At 39.2% G+C, this 19,609-nt stretch overlaps 1 protein-coding gene across 3 annotated transcripts in view; it reads right to left on the bottom strand.

Annotated features, from left to right (window-relative positions):
* DNAJC5B (DnaJ heat shock protein family (Hsp40) member C5 beta) overlaps window positions 1-19,609 on the bottom strand; it is a 92,454-nt gene that overhangs the window by 35,606 nt on the left and 37,239 nt on the right. For all 3 annotated transcript variants that reach the window (XM_043483786.1, XM_043483785.1, XM_043483784.1), the window contains one exon: window positions 16,120-16,247. In XM_043483786.1, coding sequence (XP_043339721.1) covers window positions 16,120-16,238 — 119 coding nt within the window. In that variant the 5' untranslated portion in view covers window positions 16,239-16,247. The remainder of the gene's footprint in view (window positions 1-16,119; window positions 16,248-19,609) is intronic.

Raw genomic sequence — 19,609 nt, 5'->3', positions numbered from 1 at the left:
AATATTAATGGCAAAGCATTATACACATACAACGTAAAATTATGGCAATTTAATCTCTATTAAAACATTTAAGCCTGTTCTTTTTGCTTTTTTATTTTGTATTTTTCTTTAGGACTAAATTCATTTTATAACTGGAAGTTTGTAACTTTGGACCATCTCTACCCACCTCACCTAGCCCCAACGACCACCTCTTATAACCACCAGTCTGCTGTCTGTATCTATGAGTTGGGGGGTTTTTTAGATTCTACATTTAAGTGAGATTACACATTTTTTGTCTTTGAGTTTTTCACGTAGCATAATGGCCTCAAGGTCTTATTCACGTCAGAAACAGCAAGCTTTCTCTCTTTTTCATGGCTGAATAGTATTCTCTTGAATATATACCACATTTTCTTTATCCATTTATCCATTGATGGACACTTTGGTTGTTTCCATGTCTTGCCTATTAACTGCAGTTAACATGGGTACAGATATCCTTTCAAGTTAGTGTTTTTGCTTTCTTTAGATAAATATTGAGAAGTAGAATTGCTGGATCAGATGGTAGTTCTATTTTTAATTTTTTTAAGAACCACTATACTGTTTTCCCTAGCGTCTACACCAATTTTTATTCCCTCCAATACTGCACAAGAATTCCCTTTTCTCCACTTCCTTGCCAACAGTTGTTATTTCTTATCTTTTTGAACAGTCTTCCTAACAGGTGTGAGGTGATATTTCCTTATGGTTTTGATTTGCATTTCCCTGATGATTGGTGATGTTGAGCATCCTTTCATGTGCCTGTTGGCCATCTGCATTTCCTCCTTGCAAAAATGTCTATTCCATTCTTCGGCCCACTTTTCAATCAGGTTGTTTATTTCTTTGATGTTGAGTTGTATGATATATGCAGTTGTGTTTTAAATCAGGTGGGAAAAAATAGGAATTGCAAACAGATTAATTCTGTCTTCTATATTTACCTATGAAGTTACTTTTACTGGTGTCCACTATGTCTTCATGTGGATTCAAGTTACTGACTAGTGTATTTGCATTTCAGCCTGAAGGACTCCTTTTAGGATTTCTTATAGGGGAAGTCTACTAATGACACAGTTATTTATTTATCTTGAAATGTCTTGATTTCTCTTTCATTTTTGAGGGATTATTTTGGTAAATATAGAATTATTGGTTGACATATTTTTTCAGCTTTTGAATATATTAGTCTACTGCCTTCTGGCCTCATAGTTTGTAATGAGAAATCAGTTGTTGATCTCATTGAGGACTGTTTATAAATGCTGATTCATTTTTCTCTCATTGCTTTCAACATACTATTTGGCTTTGAACAGTGGTTTAAGAGGTATCTCAGTGAGGATTTTCTTGAGTGTATCTAATTAGAAATTATGGAACTTCTTGGATATGTAGATTATTTCTTTTTTGGAAAGTTTTAGCCATTATTTCTTCAAATATTCTTCTTTCCCCTTTCTGTTTCTCCTCTCCTCTGGGACTCATATGTGTATGTTGGTCTGCATGATGGTATATGTGGAGAAATTGATCTATTTTCAACTTCATTGGTTCTTTCTTCTGCCTGCTCATATCTACTATTAAAGTCTCTAGTGAATTTTTCATTTTAGTTATTGTACTCTTCAGCTAGCTCTGGAATTTCTATTTTTGTTCATTTATATAATTTTTGTTATTTTATTAATATTCAGTATGTGATGAGATACCATTTTCATCTTTCCTTTTGTTCTTCAGATATGATTTTCTTTATCCTTTGACATATTAGCTTACTTAAAGTCTTTGTCTAATATGTCCAAATTTGGAGCTTTCTCAGGGACAGTTGCTATTGATTATTTTTCACCCTGCATATGGGCTTTATTATCTTGCTTTTTGTTTTTGCGTGGCTCATAATATTTTGTTTTGAAAACCAGACATTTTGAATAGTATAATCTGGCAACTGTACATATCAGATTCTCTTCTTTCTCTGTGGTTTTCAGTTGTTAACTTGTGGTAGTTGTTGTTTAGTAACATTTCTGACCTAGTTTTATAAAGTCTGTATTCTTTGTCATGTGTGGCCACTGAAGTCTCTGTTCCATTAGCTTGATGGTCAGCTAAGGATTACACAGATTTTCTTACACATTTGGAACCAAAAATCACTCAGTCTTTGCAGATGAGCTCTGTGTGTGTGTGTGTGTGTTAGGACACACTTTCAGCACTCAGCTAGGCAGTTTACAACTGTGCCTTATAATAGCCTTCACTTCCTGCTTGCACACCTCTTCAAGGTCAGTCAGAAGTGGGACCCTAAGGCTTTCTTGGGTCTTTTCTGAGCATATGCAGAGCCCTAAGCATGAGAGTAGCTTCTAGATTCCCAGAAATATGTCAGAGCTTTCCAAAGCCCTTCAAAGTATCTCATTCCCCAGGCTTTCTTCCCAAGTTTCTTTAGTGAGTCTACTGTTACCCCAACTGTTATCATTACCTCAGGCAGCAATGACTACAAATTTGCCCATAAATGTTTTCAACAAATCCACCCCCGCCACTTTTCATGGCAACTTTAGCACTGGATAAGTTTTGATTTAGGTGAGATAAAACAAACCTCTTAAATAGGTCTTCCAGAAAACCACCAGACAGATCATCCAATGACAATTATTTGCAAATGAAGTCCTTCCTGCTTGTTCTAGTACCAGGAGTACCATGAATGCAGGCAGTTTATTTTCAAGGTTGCAGCTGAGCTTAGGAGCAAGTTGTGGGACTAGGATAATTTAAAATGCCATGAAATTCGCTGTTCTTACCATGATTCAACTTAATTAAAAATAAGTACACCCCAGTTGCCACAAGCTTTTGTACAGTGTCCAGGTTCTGAAAAAGTTGATTCTAATAGTTTTGATAGTTGAAAAATCTTTCAGATTTTTAGTTGTTTTTATGGTGGAGCAGACTTTAGGAGTACCTTATTCAACTATTTCCAGTGATATCATCACTTATCAATAGTTTTAATACATATACAAATGTATTTTTAAAGTTTATAGAAAAAATTTCTTTGAAAGTATACTTTTATACTTTATGCTTCTGTTTCAAGAATACTGATAGACATAAAGCAGATTTAAGGAACATTTTGGTACCTAAAAGATGTAGCAAAGTCCAATGAGGTAAACAATATTAGTTTTGTACCTTCGTACCCTTGCTTTCACATTTATGTCTACATAATTTCTTTCAATTGCTATATTATGTTTTTTGACTTGAGAGCCATTGCTCAAGCACCCAGGAAAACAAGCATTGCTTTTTCATACTGATTTATTCATTTATACTTTTCATGCATGTATTTATTTGTACTTAGTCACTCAGTCATGTCCTACTCTTTATGGCCCCATGGGCCATATAGCCTGCCAGGTCATGGAATTTTCCAGGCAAGAATACTGACATGGATTACCACTTCCTATTCCAGGGGATCTTGCCCACCTAGGGGTAGATCCTGCATCTCCTGCATTGCAGGTGGATTCTTTTACTGCTGACCAACAGGAAAGCCAGTGTAAATTGTCCTAAAATTGGTGTAATTTGTCCTAAAATTAAGACTGCATTAAGTTTCTTGTGGAAGACTTCTCTAATCCTTGATCCACATCAGCTTTGTTATGTACTCTCATGGAACCATCCTTTCTTCCTTTAGATCTCCTTATCTTATCAGTAATTATACACTCATTTTTGTCATCATTTGATTAATTCTTATCTCCTCCATTAGGTTACATGAGATCAGTGACCATGATTTGCTTAGAATTGTACCCCCAGAACCTACCATAATGCTTGGAACAGAAATGAATAATGGCATGAAGCATTCACTTTCATTAAATGATTAATATGAATTCTATGCTCAAATTAATCTATTTCCCTACACCACAACTTCCCTTGTTTTGCTTGTTGTTTAATATGTATCTTTTAAACCTTACTAAATCTAACTCTTTATAAGTTAACCTCTTTAAATGGCACAAAATTTGTATTTACAGATATGTATCAATTAGGGAAAGAAATGACATTAGAGAAAAAAGACATTAGAGAAAGAAATGGCAACCCACTCCAGTATTCTTGCCTGGGAAATCCCATGGACAGCAGAGCCTGGCGGGTTACAGTCCATGGGAGTCACAAGAGTCAGACACAACTTAGTGACTAAACCACTACCACCATCAGTAGACATAGATACAGAAATCAGTTCAGTTCAGTCACTCAGTCATGTCCAACTCTTTGAGACCCCATGGACTGCAGTATGCCAGGCTTCCCTGTCCATCACCAACTCCCGGAGTTCATGTCCATTGAGTCAGTGATGCCATCCAACCATCTCATCCTCTATTGTCTCCTTCTCCTCCCACCTTCACTCTTTCCCAGCATCAGGATCTTTACCAATGAGTCAGTTCTTCACATCAGATGGTCAAAGTATTGGAGCTTCAGCATCAGTCCTTCCAATGAATATACAGGACTGATTTCCTTTAGGGCTGGCTGGTTTGATCTCCTTGCTGTCCAAGGGACTCTCAAGAGTCTTCTCCAACACTACAGTTCAAAAGCATCAGTTCTTTGGCACTCAGCTTTCTTTATGGTCCAACTCTCACATCCATACTTGACTACTGGAAAAACCATAGCTTTGATTATACAGACCTTTGTCAGTAAAGTAATGTCTCTGCTTTTTAATATGCTCTCTAGGTTTATTATAGCTTTTCTTCCAGGAAGCAAGCGTCTTTTAATTTCATGGCTGCAGTCATCATCTGCAGTGATTTTGGAGCCCAAGAAAATAAAGTCTCTCACTGTTTCCACTGTGTCCCCATCTATTTGCCATGAAGTGACGGGACCAGATGCCATGATCTTTGTGTTTTGATTGTTGAGTTTTAAGCCAACTTTTTCACTCTCCTCTTTCACTTTCCTCAAGAGGCTCTTCAGTTCCTCTTCACTTTCTGCCATAAGGGTGGTGTCATCTGCATATCTGAGGTTATTGATATTTCTCCCGGCAATCTTGATTCTAGCTTGTACTTTATCTAGCCCGGCATTTCGCATGGTGTACTCTGCATACAAGTGAAATAACCAGGGTGACAATATGCAGCCTTGAAGTACTCCTTTCCCTATTTGGAACGAGTCTGTTGTTCCATGTTCAGTTCTAACTATTGCTTCTTGACCTGCATACAGATTTCTCAGGAGGCAGGTCAGGTGGTCTGGTATGCCCATCTCTTTCAGAATTTTCCACAGTTTATTTTGATCCACACCATCAAAGGCGTAAGTGTAGTCAATGAAGCAGAAATAGATGTTTCTCTGGAACTCTCTTGCTTTTTCTATGATCCAACAGATGATGGCAATTTGATCTCTGGTTCCTCTGCCTTTTCTAAATCCAGTTTAAACACCTGGAAGTTCTCATTTCCGGTACTTTTGAAGCGTGGCTTGGAGAATTTTGAGCATTACTTTGCTAGCTTGTGAGATGAGTGCAATTGTGCAGTAGTTTGAGTATTCTTTGGCATTGCCATTCTTTGGGATTGGAATGAAAACTGACCTTTTCCAGTCCTGTGACCACTGCTGAGTTTTCCAAATTTGCTGGCATATTGAGTGCAGCACTTTCACAGCATCATCTTTTAGGATCTGAAATAGCTCAGCTGGGATTCCATCATGTTGAGAGATGGATATACATGTATATTCATATCTCACAGTATAATATAATAAGTATTCAAAAGTAAATAGGTATTGGGTGAATGAGTGAGTGTGGAAAAAATCATTGATCATATTGATTCTAGAGCCCAGGAATAATCAAAGTAGATGCTGCATGAAGAATGAAGAGGATCAAGTTAGTTCAACTTGATCAAGTTAGATAAAGTTCACCTAAGAGGAAGAAATAAGAGGATCTGCTACGGGAGAAGGGAAGTTCTTACTGACCTGGAGGATCACTCTGGCATAGCCTCATCTACTCTTCTTTTCAGTGGAAGGTTTTAGAACTCAGGAAGCAAATTAGTGCTTGATAGAGATTAATTTCAATTTATTTTGTGAGCTTGAATCATCACTTTGCCTTGTAAATATTTACAATTCTTCTATTAGCTATGCACTCCCCTGACATTTAAACTTTATTCATAAGCACCTCTGTTATGACCTGTAATTGCTGATAAAGATGGGTAAAAGCACCATGTATTGGGGTTGCCACAGATTGCTATGGAAATGACAATCTTTCCTGCCTCTTACGAAAACACCATTTGCCTCACTTCGGCCTAGACTGAGGCAACTCACCTCTTCAGAGGTTGAAGACAATTTCCAAAAAGTTCCATGTGAAGTTGAATGAAACAGAAGAATCAACTGAGTCCCTGCTACCTTGGGAACCAAGATTTTGTTACCTTGTCTACAAGGAGAAATTAAGCTCATCCATGGACAAAGAGACCCAGGTGCTAATGTACAAATGAATCATTCTGATTCTGTGGTTCTCTGAGGACTTGAGAAAGAGCTCAGTCTTTGATTTCTCCTCCAGTTGGCCAACCATATGGTAGGCTCTTGTGCCATAAACACCAGAGAGACCAATCAGCCTTCTTTTCGGCCATTTTGTTTGTTTTTATTTAACTTCACATGCGTGAAGTTAGTACACATGTAGTAACTTCACATCAGTGTACACATCAGTGTAAATAAAAACTAACATTTAAGTTACAGATGAGATTGTGAATACTCAAGAATTAGATTCTCTAAATTGCCCAGCCGGCTCTATTTTCTAGTTTTCCATTCACTATTGTCTGTCTCCTCCTTCACCAGCTTCCTAACTCAAAAATGTTGTTGGTTCAGAGATGCTGCTTAAATCAGGCAAGAGGGAAAAACATGTCTGTTTAAAGCTACAGCAAATATGAGAAAGATGGGTAAATGCTTAACTATTCTGGGTCTATCTGAACTTGAAAAGATTAACTCAAGTAAGATTTCTTCAGACAGAATGAAAAAGGGGTAGTAAAGACTTTTAGGCAGTGGGAGAATGGGGGAAATCTTTCTTCATCTTATGAAACCCAGTTGGGATCAAGTGACATGACCCAGCTATGGGAAAATTGGGTTAAATAAGGCTTAGACTTCAAACTCATTGGAATTCTGGTGGCTGAGATGGTAAAGAATCTGCCTGCAATGATCTGAGTTTGATCCCTGGGTTGGGAAGATCCCCTGGAGAAGGAAATGGCAACCCACTCCAGTATTCTTGCCTGGAGAATCCCATGGGCAGAGGAGCTACAGTCCATAGGGTTACAAAGAGTCGGACATGACTGAGTGACTCACACTTTTTTTCACTTTTTCAGACTTCACACTGTTAGGAGTTATTACACTCTGTAATACCAAAAGAAGATTTATTTCATAAGGAAGGCCCTGGATAAGACTCATGGCACAAACCTGAAACTACCACAACATTGTTAATTGGCTATACCCCCAATACAAAGTAAAAAGCTCAAAATTTGAAAAAAAAAGACTCAAAGCATGAGTCTCATTCTGTGATGTGGCACTTTTGACATGGTACGGAAACTCACCTTATGTGAGATAAATGGTTTTTGAACAGTAGCATCAAATAGCAGGATAATTTCAGACTTTCAAGGATAATGAGAGTATCTGTCCATTCATAATAGTACCTGGTACTTTCATTGTGCTTTTCCACAAAGGGCTCCATGCACTTTGAAAAAGTAATCTCTTCAAAAAATTTCAGTGAGGCAAGAGCTTTGGTACATTGTGGATTGACACAGCAGAAACCTTCCTCTTGTCATACTCCTTGATGTCCTTTGAGAGAGCTGGGGGCTCCAATTTATCAGGACTAATGAAGCATGATTGTACTCATAATGCAGGAAAAACAATGATATGGGGAAAGGAGAGGTTTATTCACATAAAAGTTCTAGGATAAAGATTTCCAAATAGACCCAGAAAGGGACTGAGAGAGATCTGTGAGGCTTCTATGATATCTCTTAAAAATAAAGAGCTAAAGATATTGATAATTTCCCATCCAACTCTGTAACCCCTCTTTGAGAACATTACCGCTTCTCCTTCCCATAGAGTTGGATCCCACAGTCCTTGCTAAGTGGTAGTGGGGATTTGTGATTCCAGATCTCTAGTCTGAGCCAGGCATACATGGGTGAGCATCTGACCTAGCTGAGTCCATTAGCTACTTGCTCAGGAATTGAGAATTGGGACCTAGCAAAGCTGAAAAGTGGATAAGAACCAAAATAGTTCTCCTCTTCCCACCTCTGTCTACCTTTATGGGACTATGGAAAACATTCCGTTTCCTTCTCTGAGAAGCTCTAAGTTGGTTTACAAAGGAAGCCTTGATGGAAAACAACCTAAATATCCATTGACAGAGAAATGATTCATTCACCATACGGCTATACAGCACTGTGAAAACAATGAAACTTCTCTATGAACTGACCATTTCTTAGAATGATCTCCAAGATATATTAGAAAAGAATACAACACACAAGATAGGAATGATAGTACACTACCATTTGTATAACAAGAAAGGGAAAATTTAACACACTTAGACCATTTACATTTAATATAATTACTGATACATAAGTCTGTCATTTTACTATTTGATTTCTGCTTGTTTCCTCTATTTCTCATTTCTCCATTTCCCTTTCTTGTCTTCCTGGGGGTTATTTGAACATTTTTAATGATTCCATCTTGATTTACTTGTTTTTTTTGGAATGTATTAATTTGTCTACTCTTTTTAGTGGTTGGGTATGTATTTATCACAGTCTACTGATAACAGTGTTTTACCAATTTGAGTGATGTGCAGAAGCTTTACTCCCATTTAGATCCCATTATCCTCTCCACTTTAAATGTCATTGTCTTGAATATCAGACGGTGCTATAAAATTTTTATGGGTTTCTCAGGTAGCTCAGACAGTAAAGAATCTGCCTGCAATGCAGGAGACCTGGGTTCTATCCCTGGGTTGGGAAGATCTCCTGTAGGAGGGGATGGCAACCCACTCCAGTATTCTTGCCTGGAGAATCACATGGAGAGAGGAGCCTGGCAAACTACAGTCCACGGGGTTGCAAAGAGTTGGACACGACTGAATGACTAAGAACACATAATTTTTATACCAATCATCATATATAATTTAAAAAACTTATGAGAAGGATAGTCAATTGTATTTACCCATATTTCTGTAGTCCCTGGGGTTGCAAACAATCAGACTGAGCAACTGAACAACAACAGTATTTCTGTGTCCTTCATGTTCTTTCTTCCTTTCAGATCCAAGATTCCTTCTTTTATCATTTTCTTTCTTTTGAAGAACACCCTTTAGCCATTCTTTGAGTAGATCTGCTAGTGATTAATTGTTTTAGTTTTCCTTATTCTGAGAATGTCTTTCTTTCCCCTTAATTCCTGAAGTATAGAATGGGAAAGACTAGAGATCTCTTCAAGAAAATTAGAGATACCAAGGGAACATTTCATGCAAAAATGGGCACAATAAAGGGCAGAAATGATACGGACCTAACAGAAGCAGAAGATCTCAAGAAGAGGTGGCAAGAATACACAGAAGAACTGTCCAAAAAAGATTTTCATGACCTAGATAATCACAGTGGTATGATTACTCACCTAGAGCCAGACATCCTGGAATGTAAAGTCAAGTGGGTCTTAGGAAGCATCGCTATGAACAAAGCCAGTAGAGGTGATGGAATTCCAGTTGAGCTCTTACAAATAAAAGATGATGCTGTGAAAGTGCCGCACTCAATATACCAGCAAATTTGGAAAACTCAGCAGTGGCCACAGGACTGGAAAATGTCAGTTTTCATTCCAATCCCAAAGAAAGGCAATGCCAAAGAATGCTCAAACTACCACACAGTTGCATTCATCTCACACACCAGTAAAATAATGCTCAAAATTCTCCAAGCCAGGCTTCAACAGCACATGAACCATGAACTTCCAGGTGTTTAAACTGGAGTTACAAAAGGCAGAGGAACCAGAAATCAAATTTCCAACATCTGCTGGATAATCAAAAAACCAAAAGAGTTCCAAAAAAACATCTACTTCTGCTTTATTGATTATGCAAAAAAACTGTGGAAAATTCTTCAAGAGATGGGATAACCAGACCACCTGACCTGCCTCTTGAGAAATCTGTATGCAGGACAGGAAGCAACAGTTAGAACTGGACATGGAACAACAGACTGGTTCCAAGTAGGAAAAGGAGTACGTCAAGGCTGTATATTGTCATCCTGCTTATTTAACTTATATGCAGAGGACATCTTGAAAAACGCTGGGCTGGAAGAAGCACAAGCTGGAATCAAGATTGCTGGGAGAAATATCAATAACCTCAGATATGCAGATGACACCACCATTATGGAAGAAAGCGAAGAAGAACTAAAGAGCCTCTTGAGGAAAGTGAAAGAGGAGAGTGAAAAAGTTGGCTTAAAAGTCAACATTCAGAAAACTAAGATCATGGCATCTGGTCCCATCACTTTCATTGCAAATAGATGGGGAAACAGTGGAAACAGTGAGAGAGTTTATTTTCTTGGGCTCCAAAATCACTGCAGATGGTGACGGCTACAGCCATGAAATTAAAAGACACTTGCTCCCTGGAAGAAAATCTATGACCAACCTAGACAGCATATTAAAAAGCAGAGACATTACTTGGCCAACAAAGGTCCATACAGACAAGGCTATGGTTTCTCCAGTATTCATGTATGGATGTGAGAGTTGGACTATAAAGAAAGCTGAGCACTGAAGAATTGATGCTTTTGAACTGCGGTGTTGGAGAAGACTCTTTAGAGTCCCTTGGACTGCAAGGAGATCCAACCAGTCCATCCTAAAGGAGATCAGTCCTGGGTGTTCATTGGAAGGACTGATGCTGAAGTTGAAACTCCAGTGCTTTGGCCACCTGATTCGAAGAGCTGACTCATTTGAAAAGACCCTGATGCTGGGAAAGATTGAAGGTGGGAGGGGAAGGGGACCACAGAGGATGAGATGGCTGGATGGCATCACCTACTTGATGGGCATGAGTTTGAGTAAACTCCGGGAGTTGGTGATGGACAGGGAAACCTTGCCAACTGCAGTCCATGGGGTCGCAAAGAGTTTGACATGACTGAGCGACTGAACTGACTGATAGTTTCACCAGACATAGAATTCACAGTTCTTTAAGCATTTGAAAACTGTCATATCGCTTCTTTCTGGTCACTATTGTTTCAGATGAGAAATCTGCTGTCATTTGAATTACTGTTCCCATATAGGTATTATGTCGTTTCTCTGTCTGCTTTTAAGATATTTTCTTTGTCTTTAGTTTTCAAAGGTTTAATTATGGTATATCTTGGCATGAACTTGTTTAGATTTATTCTATTTGAGATGTACTTAACCTCTTGATTTCTAGGTTTGTATATTTTGCCAAATTTGGGGAATTTTCAGTCATTATTTCTTTGAATACTCATTCCGTGCCACTCTTTCTCCTCCCCTTCTAGGACACCAGTGCTATAAAAGTTGGGTCTTTTGTTAATGGCCTCACGGTTTCCTGTGCCTGTTTGTTTTCAGTTTATTTTCTTTCTGCTGTTCAGGTTGCATATATTGCATTGATCTGTCCTCTGCTGATTCTGTTCTCTGTTATCCCACTCTACTACTAAGCTCATCCAGTTAGTTGTATTATTTCTATAATTTTTCAGTTCTTTAATTTCTATTTGGTTCTTTTTTTTATTACTTCTATTTCTTTGCTGAGATTTCCATTTTTTTTTCACTTAGTTCAAGAGAATTTGCAATTGCTTACTGAATCTTTTTTGATGGTTACTCTAGGATGCCTAGATAACTCCAATAACTGGTTCATCTCTGTGTGGGAGTAAGGTGGTTATCTTTTCTCATGCAAGTTGGGATTTCCTTTTTTCTTTGTATACCATGAGTGATTTTAATGTAGACATTTTGGCTATTGTGTTATGAGACTCTGGTTTCTATTTTTTTTTAAATAAAACACTATAGTTTTTAAAAATTATTTATTTATTTATTATTTTCGGCTGTGCTGGGTCCTTGTTGCTGTCTGGGGTTTTTTTCTGGTTGTGGTGAGTGGGTGCTACTCCCTAGGTGCCGTGTGCGGGCTTCTCATTGCTGTGGCTTCTCTTGTGGAGCACCAGCTCTACAGCAGTTGCCACGCACTCACTCAACAGTTGTGGCTCGTGGTCTCCAGGGCACAGGCTCAGTAGTTGTGATGCATGGGTTTATGTGCCCTGTGGCATGTGGGATCTTCCCAGCCCAGGGATCAAACTGGAGTCCCCTGCACTGCAAGGCAGATTGTTAACCACGGGACCACCAGCGAAGCCCCTCTGGGTCCTATTTAAATTCTTTACTTTAACAGACAGTCACTTTGTTAGAGTTTAGCTTGCAGGTCCTAGCCTACTTTTGTGGTTGGTGGTTCCAATGACAATCTAATTTTCAGACCCTATGGTGTTGTTTTGGTCAGCTTGGTCTGTCTCCTGCCTCTGGGGCCGCTGCTGGTGCTTGTCAGTTCTAGATGAAGAAGTGAAAGGGGCCTCTCCAAGCTGGGTGCCTTGGTGTCTTTAGGTGGGGAAAGAGAATCCCCAGGGGCAGGGACAAAAACACTTCCTGGGCTGGGTGTTTGTTGTGGCAGAATCCCTTGGTGGTAATTTCCCCTGTAAAGTGGGGTCTCTGGTGAGAGAGAGGAGTCTCAGGCGGGTGGGAAAGTCCTCTGTCTGGCTGTTGTTAGGGAGACATTCAGTGGGTCCTCTTGGCCGTTTCTGTGGGGGTTGCCTGGAGCTGTTGGCAGGGCTCCCGTTCAGTTTGGAGGAAGTGAAGGACCACCTGGCTGCCTTCCATTGCTACGGCGGGTGTCGGGAGAGGCCAGGCCCACCTTACCTTTGCTTAGATGTGGAGTCGTCCGAGGCCTTGTCACACTGTTGTTCCTTTGCTCCTGTGGTCCCTAACGAATTCACCTTTTCTTCTTCCTTCTACCTTTCGAAGGTTCTCTTTTTTTGTCTCTTGAGTTATTTCCAAAGCTTTTTGTCATGGTTAGCATGAGGAACTGGGAGAGACAAGCCTATACCATCTTGCCTAGACCAGAAGGTCTCTATATGTGCTTATATAGGCATAAGATCTCTCTGTAGAAGGGTACACAAGGAATTGTTTTTCCAGGGTAGGGAACCTGGGGGACATGAGGTAGGAAGGAGACTTTTTTCTTGCATACCTGTTTATGTATTCTTCCCTGATGGCTCAGACAGTAAAGCATCTGCCTGCAATGTAGGGGACCTAGGCTTGATCCCCGGGTTAGGCAGATCCTCTGGAGAAGGGCATGGCAACCCACTCCTGTATTCTTGCCTGGAGAATTCTACGGACAGAGGAGCCTGATGGGCTACAGTTCATGGAGTCACAAAAAGTCTGACACGACTGAACAACTAACACTTTCATTTTAAGTGATCTCATGTTAATCAGGTGAATATATTATGTATTCAAAAACAAAGTAAAATTTCTAGCTCAATCTTATTCAAGAGCACAACCAAGGATTACAACAGAGGTGAAGCAGCATATAGATTCAACAGTTGGTAATTTTATTAAACTTCACTGACTTTTAATTTCACTGTATTGTCACTGCTTTGATCCAGATCCCTGAATATAAGAATACTATTCTCAGTGGATTTTTCAGCCTGCTCATACATTTTGAATAACTAGCAGAATACAAATATGTAATTTAGTTAGAAGGAGAGACTTTTGGCAGCATACTAGTATCCTAATCAACTGAAAAAATAATATTTGTATGACATTAAAACAAAATTAATAGGAAGACACTGATTACATGAAGAGACTTTAGGTTGTAATGATTAAACTTGCAAACTACTCAGCATAATTAGTGCCTTAATTAGGATATGACCTGAAATTTCAGCTTACAAAATAAAGGCAATTAAAAGTCACATTTGTAAAGTGAGCTCTAGAACTTACAGTTAGACATCACTTTTTTTCTCATTTTGGGAAGCACCTTTGTAGGTATTATGCTTATTGTGCATTTACTTTGATTCCTAGTCTCACCCCCCTCCCCCCCTACAATGTCTCAGCCCACAGCCTTAAACGTCAAGTTTAATGACCTTCACCAAGGACATCTACACACAGGAAGCCGAACAGATTCCAGCCACACTCCTGGGCAGCTCTAGGGTGCAATGAAACAGCAAAGACTTGTCTAGCACATTAAGTGAAGTAAATTAGAAGTTTGATATTGACTTTGATTGAAATATACCATTTCACAGAACTATTTGGTTCCAAATGGCAGTTTTCACAGCTGTCACTTATTTTTCAACATGTGCTTCTTGAAGGCATTTCAGGTCCCACAGCTTACCACATGGTGAAGGTTCTAATCCAAAGTCAAAGAATTTTCCATCAGTAGATAAAAATGGAGAATTCAATAAATTTTGGTGGGCTAGTGATTTAGGAAAAAAGTAATTTGGAATCCTACCTTCATTTCTCATGCCAAAATAAACTCCAAATGGATCAAAGATTGAATATAAAAGCAAAATTATAAATGTACTATAAGAAGATAATGGTTAAATATTTTTATAATATTATAGTAGAGAGAGGCTTTTTAACCACAACAGATTATGCAAAAGCCATAAAGGAAATGACTAACAAATTTGCCTACTTAAAGATTTTAAACTTCCATACAGCAAAAAAAAAAAAAAAAGTTTTCCTAATTCAAGGCCAAATTAAGAAGTGACTGATTAAAATCTGAAACTTTCATTTGTCTTTTGATTCATTTTTCTTCTAAAGGCACCGTTTTATTTTTCAGTAAGTTAGGAAATAATTGGAAATATGCATTACCATTTATGTACAAGGATATTAAGTATAGGGTAAATTAAAAGAATTTACATGTTAAAAGATAGCTCATGGGACTTCTCTGGTGGTCCAGTGACTGTCTGCACTCCCAGTTCAGGGGGCCCAGGTTCAACCCCTGGTCAGGGAACTAGATCCCACATGCCACAACTAAGACCCAATGCAGCCAAATAAATAAGTTAAAATATTTTTTTAATGGCTCATTAATTAAGTTACAGAATAGCCTAGGCTACAGGCATTAAAAATCACAATATTAAACGGCACCTATATTCATGATAGATCCTCTTTAAAAAGAAAGCTAATTAGTTGGTGGGAATATAAATTCGTATAGCCACTGTGAAAAACAGTATGGAAATTTCTTAGAAAACTAAAAATAGAACTGCCATATGACCCTGTAATTTCACTCCTGGGTATGTATCCAAAAAAAACCAAAACCTCTAATTCAAAAAAATACTTGCTCCCAGTATAGGGGTGGGAGAGTGGGAGGTACAAACTGCTGAATTTAAGTTAGGCTATATGTATTGTACAACACAGGGAATATCACCAATATGTAGTAACTGTAAATGGAAAGTAATCTTTAAAAATTGTATAAAAATAAAAAATAGAACAGAGAAAAAAATATGTTTTTCTAAAATATAAAAGGCATGAATCTGGAAAAAATTTTAAGAATGAAAAAATACAATAAACTAGTGAATATAACACAAAAGAAGCAGACTCACAGATATAGAGAACAAACTAGTGGTTACCAGAGGCCAAGAGGGGGGACAATGTAGGGGTTGTATTATCTAGATTTTTTTTTTAAAGACTGGAAGAAAAATTTCAGTGATCATCAGGAGAGGTAAAATTATGGATAAATGTTATTATTTTCATTTTTAGTAATTTCCAAATTTTGCAAAACAATTATACTTAATCCTTTTTTAAATTCCTTGATGCTTTTAAGAAAAAGTTATTTCAGTTTTTCCCAAAAACAGCTGAGTTGGAACTAGATCAGATATGAAAGATCAAAATGGAAGACTTGAAAAGCATAGCACAATACAGCAATTGCAAGAAACCCCCCTTTATGTTTTTAAAATCCTCTGCCATATTTTGTGGTGCTATCTCATGTCAGTTAACCACAACTCCTGGTCATTCGCGGTATCCGTCTGTCTGTCTCTGTCTCTCTAATAACACAGGCCTAGAACACAAGACTACCTTTCCAGCATCACAGGAGAGTTCTTTCATAAAATCAGCATCATCCTTCTATGTTCCCAACTGCTCAGCTGTAGAACAGGGAATGGAACATGAGTTCCAAAGCTCTGATTACCAGGCCTCAGCAGGAAGCTTATGTCTCTGAAACTCACCAATCACAACATAGCTATCACTAGTAGTACAGGAAATGCCATCATTGAACTTCCTGTGTACCTGTAGGTCTTCTTAATTTCTTCATTTGATGCTCCTTTATGCAGACCAAGAATTTCATACAGAGCTTTTCCAGATGTTGACATTGTCCGCTGTCGTTGGTTAGGTATGTTACATGCCATTTTCTCAAACTGCAAAATCAAAGAGGGAGATGGCTGTGAAGGTTATGCATGCCAGATCTCTAAAGGGAAGATAGTTTGTTTCTGAAGTCAGCTGCAAAAGGAGGGGAGAAAAGGATTAGGAAAGCCAACACTAGAGCTCTAGGTCAGGGTCTGAAGGGCAACACGCAGTCATGCAAATAGAATATGGCTTTTCCACATGGCTAAATAGAAGCAAGACGTTATCTAAATAGCCAGCTAACTTACAATTATTAAAAACTGATCCTCCCAGGTCAGGCATATGTAGATTTTTTTCTGTCAAGATTTTTTTGGTTAGAATTTGTCCTTTTTAGAATATCTTTTCCAAATGTAGGCAACAATGGAAATAATCATCTACTTTACTTTGACACTATTGGCGTAGCCATTGTTAGAGTGTGAGTTCTTAAACAAAAAACTAAAACCCAACATTTTGTAAGTATCAAAAACAAAACAAAACACAACGTTCCTAGTCTCATCTGAGAGCCTGGTTAGACCATCTCTGCAACTATGGGGTACTGAATCCCCCCACAGTGCTCATGGGTTTATATCCAAGATAGCTCCTCTCCCTGTGGTCTATATAGAGCGGTTGTGCTGCCCCATGTCCCATGGAGCCGCCTTTTGCTGTTTTCTGGCTGTGGGGGAAGCACAGAGAAGCAAGCACGCTGGGGCATTCCTGCATCCACCATGTCGTCTTGCCAAACCTAATGTCTTCACTCGGAATACAAGAATAATAAAGCCCACATCATAAGGCTATCTTAAGGATTTAGAAATAATGCAGATAATGTACCGAGGACACATTGACTTTAAAGAACTATTTCTATTAAAGGAGGCACAGTGTAGAATTCAGTGTGCACGGCATTCTGACTATAGGTCTGAATATAGGTTTTGCCATGACCAGCTACATGACTATCCCTATCTATAAAATGGAGACCAAAAAAGTACTTAAATTCATAGAGCTGTCATAAGAATTAAATGAGTTAATGTATTTAAAAGATACCAATGTTCATAGCAGCATTATTCATAAAAGATATATGAACATGTGGTATATACATACAATGCAATATTATTCAGCTATAAAAAGAAATGAAATTCTGACATATGCTACAATAAAATGAACCTTGAAAACATTAAGTGAAATAAGCCAGTCACAAAAGGACAAATATTGTATATGATTCCCTTATATGAATACCTAGAACAGGCGATGGTAATTGTTAAATATCACAGAGATTTTACTTCATGTCATTGAATTGTGCACTTTAAAACAAAATAGTAAACTTTGTTATATTTTATCACAAAAACAAAACAAGATAAAAAAACAAAACTACTTAGATTGCAAGCTCTTCCGACTAGAAGTTTCTTGAAAATTATTGTCTGTCTTCCGGCTTCGGGCTTTGTGCATCAAGTGCTGTAAGAGTGAATAAATGTGGATGAATGAACGTGCCAGGGCTCAGGAGTTGGTGTCAGGGCTGGGGAGACTCTCATGTTCAACACAAGGACCCCCTGGTGACCACAGTGAAGCTGCAGACCCAAACAGGCATATCCCAGGGTGGGCTTGGTTGAAGCCAGCCTTCAAGCTCTGCTCCCACCAGACTAGACTGAACCAACACAGATAAGAACAGAGCCTTCTGGATGTTGCCTGGTGGGTTCCAGTGGTCTTAGAGGCCCTTGAGATTCCAACATGGCACAGTGAGCACTTGTGGTCCTAAGTAATTCAATTAAGAACAGTGTGAAGAACTTCAAAATGTGTTTGTGAGCATCTAGCTTCTTGAGAGGAGAAAAGGAAGCCAGTCCTGAAGAAAGTCAGACCTCAGGCAAAAATCTTGTAGACCCCAAGGCGCTGAGGAAAAAACTGACTTAACAAGGACAACAACCCAAGGATAAAGCCTCATCTGGTGGCATGACTATGCTGTCTCCTTTCAGTTAGCTGTCCATGCAAGTCGAGCTTCCAGAGGCCAGAGAAGCCCTGGTCCCTAGTGTCTGGTACACATAAGGACAAGAGGAGGAGGAATTCTAATTTTGCCTGCCACTAAACAAAATCTGGGCTTCCCAGGTGGCACACAGGTGGTAGAGAATCCACCTATCAATGCAGGAGAGGCAAGTTTGATCCCTGTGTAAGGAGGATTCCCTGGAGAAGGAAGTGGCAACCCACTCCAGTATTTATGCGTGGAGAATCCATGGACAGAGGAGCCTGGCAGGCTACAGTCCAAGGGTTCTCAAAGAATCAGACACGACTGAGCACACACACACAAACAAAATCTAGCTGATATTCAAACTGACTGGCAGCCATGCAGTAAATCATAGCACATATTCTAGTTATTGTTCCACCTTACCTTTCTCACCTTCCATCACAGTTTCCCTAGAAGATAAATAATTAAGGACTTGGGGCTGGGTCATTCATCCCTGTGTTCCAGATCTGCAGTTCGGCCCTCTCGGAACCATAGCCCAGCTGAGTATTCACAATTGAAGGAAAAATTGCCTGACACCCTCCCTACTTCCTTTCCTGTCCCCTCTCTCCTGCTGCCACCTCACATATAAACTCAGGACACTGATACTCTGCCCTACACTTCACCTAACTGCTCCCAGAAATGGAGACAACTGGCAGACAGACTTCTCACAGGTCACACTACTTGCCATAAATGAATGGGATTTGGAAAGTAGAGATTTCTGTGTGACTTGGTGGGCAAGGAATAAACCACAGTAGTTATACTTGCCTCTGAGATTGTAAGATCTCACTGTGTAGCAAGATCCCGAAGTCACTAAGACTGATTCAAATCCTAAGACCATAGAATATGGAGTTATAGGTCATCTAAGCCAACTTGGATGACCTTAGGTGGTCATCTAATGCAAGAGATGCAAGTTTGATCTCTGTGTCAGGAAGATCTCCTGGGAGGAGGAAATAGCAACCCACTCCAGTCTTCTTGCCTGGAGAATCCCATGGACAGAGGAGCCTGGTGGGCTACAGTCCATGGGGTCACAGAGTCAGACATGACTGAGCGACTAAGCACAGCACAGGACAAGCTGACTTAACAAATGCCTTTTGGGGCCTTCTGACCAGAGATCATTGTAGTCAACTAGGCCAGGAGTAGGTACCTTACGAAGCCAAGTCAGAGTCCTTCCCTAAGTTTCTTTTCTTTTTTTGGATGTAGAACAATCTCTCATGGTAAAAATCTGTCAAATGTAAATTTTGGGTATTGTTGGCTGGCCTGAAATGAGAGAGATTGAAACAGACCTGCGGAGGACAAGCCGTGGCAAGAGACGGAGATAGAACCTAGATGGGTTCAGGTACATGTGCAGCTCCTCGTCTCCCACAGTTTGTCAATTAATTATTCCTTGGATTGAGCCAGTGAAATTCCTCC

Source organism: Cervus canadensis, chromosome 12, assembly GCF_019320065.1.
Source record: "Cervus canadensis isolate Bull #8, Minnesota chromosome 12, ASM1932006v1, whole genome shotgun sequence".
Lineage (NCBI taxonomy): Eukaryota > Metazoa > Chordata > Mammalia > Artiodactyla > Cervidae > Cervus > Cervus canadensis.
This window is presented reverse-complemented; position numbering and strand designations above follow the sequence as displayed.